Source organism: Struthio camelus, chromosome 3, assembly GCF_040807025.1.
Source record: "Struthio camelus isolate bStrCam1 chromosome 3, bStrCam1.hap1, whole genome shotgun sequence".
Taxonomy (NCBI): domain Eukaryota; kingdom Metazoa; phylum Chordata; class Aves; order Struthioniformes; family Struthionidae; genus Struthio; species Struthio camelus.
Window position 1 is genome coordinate 112,908,312 of NC_090944.1, and position 6,000 is coordinate 112,914,311.

General features: G+C 45.1%; 1 protein-coding gene across 2 annotated transcripts in view; it reads right to left on the bottom strand.

The window, feature by feature from the left end:
• Positions 1 to 3,687, bottom strand: part of UBR2 (ubiquitin protein ligase E3 component n-recognin 2) — a 59,319-nt gene extending 55,632 nt beyond the window's left edge. Inside the window, exon 1 of one of the 2 annotated variants that reach the window (XM_068939717.1) lies at positions 3,475 to 3,687. In XM_068939717.1, coding sequence (XP_068795818.1) covers positions 3,475 to 3,552 — 78 coding nt within the window. In that variant the 5' untranslated portion in view covers positions 3,553 to 3,687. The remainder of the gene's footprint in view (positions 1 to 3,474) is intronic. The other variant, XM_068939716.1, reaches the window with a different exon arrangement.
• Between the last annotated feature and the right edge of the window lie 2,313 nt (positions 3,688 to 6,000).

The following is a 6,000-nucleotide window of genomic DNA, read 5'->3' on the forward strand; positions in this document are numbered from 1 at the left end:
GGGAGCAAACACACATTGCAAGTGTGCAGGTTACATAAACAGCCTTAGCATGCCATTTCTAACTGTAAATACGGTGACAAGACACCTCTGATAACTTCAAATATAGAATTCAATAAACAAACTAAAAGTATATATGAAAAGCAAGAATTAATTATACAAAAATAATTAACTTTGATAACCAAATGTTACAGCTTGATTCACTCTGAATTATTCATGACTCACTCTTAAGAACTTTTATTTGAGAAGATACTGTTGTGGTGAGTTCTTGAGGATAAAGGTGCAGAGTCAGTGTAGTATTCATACCACTTAAGGGATTTTTTAAAATATACATTGCAATATTTTCATCTGCTAGACTACTTTTTCTAATGCAGACTTTCATTCAAAAAAGCTTATTTGTCAATATAGCTCTTAGATAGTAAAACAGAACGCTTTCCTCACTTCTCTTTCCCTAAGTTTGGCTTAAAATCATAATCAATCTACTAAACGTTTTTGAATTGATCTAGTTTTGATGGTTACAAAACTAGGAATTTTCCAAATAAGCCTACGGAAAAGGCTTGCCATAAAAGACCCTATCTAAGGATCCAGAAGTTTACAGTGAATCTCACTATTCCCATTAGGATTAAGAGACTACTCCACAAAAATGGAAACATTAACATTTTCATTGCTAAGAATTTGCATCCTTTTCCCTAGCTCATGAATCTTTTGGTCTCTTTCCATCAGTTGTGCCAAAGACGTACTGCTGCACGAGGAACTGACCTAACTGCAGCGGAACCAACTTAGTGTCTTCCATCATCTCTCTTCAGTAAGATCATTTTTAGATGATTTTTCTAGAGCACGTATTAGTTAAAATACTTGCATTTTGTTCTTAGCAAAATGCCTTTAATTTCAACTTTTTAAATCTGAAGTACCTTAGTAATTTCTATCTAGAAAAGATATAGCACATATTAGTTACACTACAAGCTCAGACAAATACCTAGCCAGAGAAAATTGTTGTTCCTCAGGTAAACAGCTTTCCCTTCCCAAAAATTCCAGCAGTACTTGCCTGAAAGTTAGGTGTGGCAACACTGGATGTCATCACACCTACGTCTCTTCACGAACTGAATTCTATACACGTAGCTGTGCATATAGTTCTGAGTATTAGATCCTGGCCAAAAGAATACCAGAAGGAAAGAAATGTGGACTGCTAGGACAAGGAAATAGATGCATTTCTGGTGTCCCTTAGAGTGCTTGTAAAACAAAACAAAATAACAAAACAAAACTGAAAGCTATGCTAACTTGCTAGCGGACTGATACCTGAGAGGCACTGAATCCCAGTAAAAAACTACTCAAAACTTTAGAATTTATTTTTTGGCCTAAGTATTTCATATTAGACAAATACTAACTGAAAACTTGCCTAATCTTCTACCCTGAATTGACACGTAGGAAAAATTAATATTCTACCCTGCCATGAGATTCTTTTAATAAAAAGGGAAATGTATCCTCCTTCATTTCCTCCCCTGACTTATTCTCCTGCACTTTTGAGTGCCAATAAATAAATAAATAAATAAATAGAATCAAAAAACATTGTTTAAATAACACTCATACAAGTAAACACCTAAGGGTCCATCAGAGTTTCTATTAAATTACATTTAATTAAGAGACAAAATAGCTGAACAAAATGCACGATACAAAAAAAGTCATGAAACAACTCAATTTACTACTTCCAGAGCTAAATGGCATACCTTACGTATTTATGGCTTTGGTTAGCTATATAAATTAATATCTGCAATGTAGGCTTATATTCTGTTACAGATGACAGTCATTTATTCTTCTGATTATTGTTCTTTGGAGGTTCATAGTTAACTTGTTGCAATAAGAAACTGAAATGCAAAGTACTATAACTATAGCTTTGGACTGGCATTTATTTTGTTAGTATTGTGCTATCAGCAAAGTAATACTATCAGCAAAGGAGGGAGAAAAACAGACCTAAAGACCAGCTGTGCTGTTTACTTACACGTTCAGGGAGTGCCAATAGCATTTAACTGCTAGCACACTGTGGGTCTGAAACGAACAGATCGCTGAATTGTAGCTTATGCTGGTGATTATGGGGGAAAAATGAGAAAGAACTGACTAAGTTTAAAGAAGACCTTGCACCTATGGCAGATTCTTAGACATGTGCCATTTGGTGTGCCTTTAGCTCAGGTAAGTAACTAACACATGCTCTAGAAAATCATCTAAAAATGATGAACCTACGTAAACCTATACTGCTACCTACACTGAACTAAACTAGCTAGGATATAGCTAACTGGGCACATTTGCCTACCTAATCACACCTTTGTCTCTGCACTGTAGATATACGACAGTAATCTGAGGCTAACCTGAATTACAACGTTGTCTTTCATTTTATTTTGGAAAGGAGACAATGTAACTCTCATTAAAATACACGAAAAAGCTCTCTGACGTCTTATCCTACAGAAACGCACACAAAGCACGCCAATATGTTCACAAACGTATAGATATAGTTCCTCAAATGCACCTAAATGTACCTATAAGATCAGGCATCTACCTCAGAAGCAAAAATAAAATGGTTCCTTGAAAACTTTACCCTTAAGATTCCCCTTCTTTGACCTTCCTGCTACTCTCTACAAATGCTGGAAAAGTCTATATAAGAAAGTAGGTGACTTCAAGTATTACCCTGATTCTACTAGCTATTTCCTCCACAAGCTTCCCATCCTAATAGTCCCAAACTTAACTGGGATAAGCTTTCACCAGAACTGCATCTTATATACTGGAGAGGAGGAAAAAAAAAAAAAAAAAAGGAGGGGGTGGGGAGCGGGAACCCTGTAATAAAAACCTCAATCTTGCAAAGCGTATATGGGACGAGGCTTCCACTTAAATTAACAGGCTAAGGAACAGGGAGGCTCTTCTCGTTTCAAGACAGCGAGAGGTGAAGCAAAACAGCAGCACAAAACTCCCGAGCTGCGTGGAGAAGGCCAGGAAGCAAGGGCAGCCCGAGGGACGAGCTCCCACAGGCCAGGCCGCGGCCCCGCCGCCCCCGCTGCTGCCTGGCCGGTGCCCTGGCGCCGCCGGGCGCTGCGGCCGCGGGGCTGGCCCGGCCCGAGCCGCCCGAGCAAGCCCGCACAACAGGAAAAGCCGGCTGCGTTCAGGCTGCCGCAAGAGCGACACGGGTGACAACAGCACGTTGGAGCCGGAGAGCGACGCGGCTTCAAGCCCGCAGCGCCCTTCGCAGCGCCCAGCCCGCGACCCCCGCGGGGAAAGCCCCTCTGCCCCCTCCGCTCCCCCCCCTCCCCAGCACGGCCCCTCTAGCCCTCACAGCCCGGCTGTACTGCCCCCCCCCCCCGCCCCGCCGCCGTTACCGCCGGCCTAGCAGCCCCCGCTCCCTCCCTCCCCGCCGCCGCCAGGCACCGAGCGCGCTTCGGCCCCGGGCCCGCCGCCGCCCCCGCGGCCCGGCGACAGGGCGCGACGGCGCCTCACCCCGGCGATCTCCTCGGCGGAGCACTCCAGCAGGCTCTTGTCAATAGCCTGCACCTCCGCCTCCAAGTCCGCCGCCATCTTCTCCCCTCCCCCGCCCCGCGCCGAGGAAGGGACACCCGGAACCGGGCCCGGCCGGCGGCTCTGCGAGGGGAACCCACTTCCGCCCCGCCCGGCCCCCTCCGCGTCACCGCCCTCCGCGTCACCGCGCCGCGCCGGCCCCCGGAGCACGCTGGGAGTTGTAGTCTTTCCGCGGCGCCCGCACGCCGCCTCCCCGTCTCCTCGGAGGCGGCGCCCTCCCCGGCCACGGCAGGCGCGGCCCGGCCCGGCCCGGTTCACTCCCTCCTTTGCTTCCTCCCTTCTAACTCAAAGCGATGCCCGGGGGGAGAGGGTGGCCGGGCCGGGCTGGAGGAGCCCTGCAGTCCCCGCAGGCCGCACAGCTCGCCCGGCCCCCGCGGGCGCGGGGGTCGTCCCGCGACACCTGGACTTCGGTCCCGGTACACACGCACGCCAATATTGTTTGCCTTCTGGTTAAGTTTTTCAGATGCACTTTGGTCACCCTTGCCTGTCAGCCAGGAAGGTGAAAAACTGCTTTATTCAAGGAAAGAAAAAACAATCCTGCAAATTACATGGATTTGGAGCTACGGCTTAAAGAGCAATTTCACAAAGTGCAAAAATCGCTGAAGCTCTAAATCCCGTTTCGCAGCGGCCCTCGTTCCCCGAGCCCCAGAGGAGGCGCGCGGCCCCGGGGGCGGACGGGCCGGCCGCCCCCCTGGCCTAGCAGGGCGCCTTCGCGGCCTGCCGCCCTGCCGCCCTTCTCTGCGCCGGCCTGAACCCGGCACCGTCTGGGCACCTACGCAGAGATGGCGACCCGGTTTGCCAGAAATTACACCAGCAGACAATACCAAGGAAGCCCCTGCTCCAGCCAGCTTACGCTCCCAGATTTGCTCCAGGGTGCAAGAGGTGGATGCACAGACAGGAGAGTGGCAAGACAAACTGTGCTACAATTGCGTGAAGTATTAGTCAGCGATGGTCGTAAATGTTACCATTGCCAGGTGATAGTGATTTACAACAAAAGCATGCGTTAAAAGTGGGTTCTAAACAGCAGTTTGTGCCTGTTAACGATTTTCAAAAGCTTCTCGTGGTGGTTGTGCACAGTTGGGTTTTCTGCTTGTTTTGCTTCTTTTTTTTTTTTGGTCTCTTCTTCTTCCTTCTCCTCAACTAACAACATAAATATTGAGTTACTCAGGGGATAGCCATTACCTTATTTTTGTCTAAAAGTAACAGATACATTTCGGGCCATACACTAATGAAAGAAAGAAATTGGGCAGCGCGCCGTTGGCTGGCGGCCCTTGAACGGCTTTAACGTTCCTCGCATCAGGGGGCAGCAGCGCACGCTTCCCTACTAGGCGTACTCTACCAGCTCTTGTTTAGAAACCATTGCATTTACATACTTTAATTTGTTTGTGAATTCTGGTTAATTTTTGGAGATGAAAGGAACACACATCTCTGGAGAGGCTGTTTGCAAGAACTGAAAAAGATGTTTTTTTTTCACCAGAGCTATGAGAGAATCGTAAAAGCATGGCCTTTAGAATATTAATTTCACCTCTTAATATTCTAAGGAGAATCTTAATTTCCTTTTGTCGGATTGTATCATTACTATATAAAGGGTACATCTTTCTACTTCATTTATTTTTGTTTTCCACATTTTGCATAATTGTTCTTAGAACAGAGAAAATAATTCAGTATTCCTCAGAAGATCAGTAAAATCTTCACTGCCTCTTATTCATGTGCTGTTAATGCACAAGGAATACAGAAGATTGCACTTGTCTGGAAGAAGGCAGAGGGTAAAAGAAAGCTGTATGATTTAATGATCTCTCCTCGGCTGCATGTAGAAAATGTTAGAAAAACCCAGTGGTCCAGTAATACGAAAGGCATCTTATTTTACCTAGAAAGGAGGGTGACCCAAAAATAAACTAAACTTGCAAAGCCGTTATTTCAGCCTAACAACTTCTTAGGTATACTTTTTTATAACCTTGGATAGAAATTTTCATAACTTTTAGTCTGTGCCATTAACTTCATAATGATTAGATATTATTCAAATTCAGGAACAATATTTAAGGTTGAGGAGCCAAACTGTCTTTATCTTCTGCCAAAAAAACTAATTCTTCCCAGGTCTATTATCAGATAAAAACTGAAGAAAATAAATCCATAGGATTTAATGTTAATGGGGTTATTATTAAACCTTCATAGCATTTCCCTGCTCTCAGTGATGTATTTCTGGGTTTCATCTTGCTCTCAACACACAAGATAGCCCACAGAAAGCTACAGAATCAGGGCTGTAAAGCTGTAGATATCTGTTATATCTCTTCGACCTTCTGATGCGCCTGTGTAAGCACCAGCTTGTCTCTGCCATTAAAATAACTAAATGGCACTATGAACAGGAGGGGTCGAGTAAGTTAGTTAGCCTCCGGTATGTTTAATACAAGCTGCATTCATTAAAAACAATGTAAATATACATAATTTATT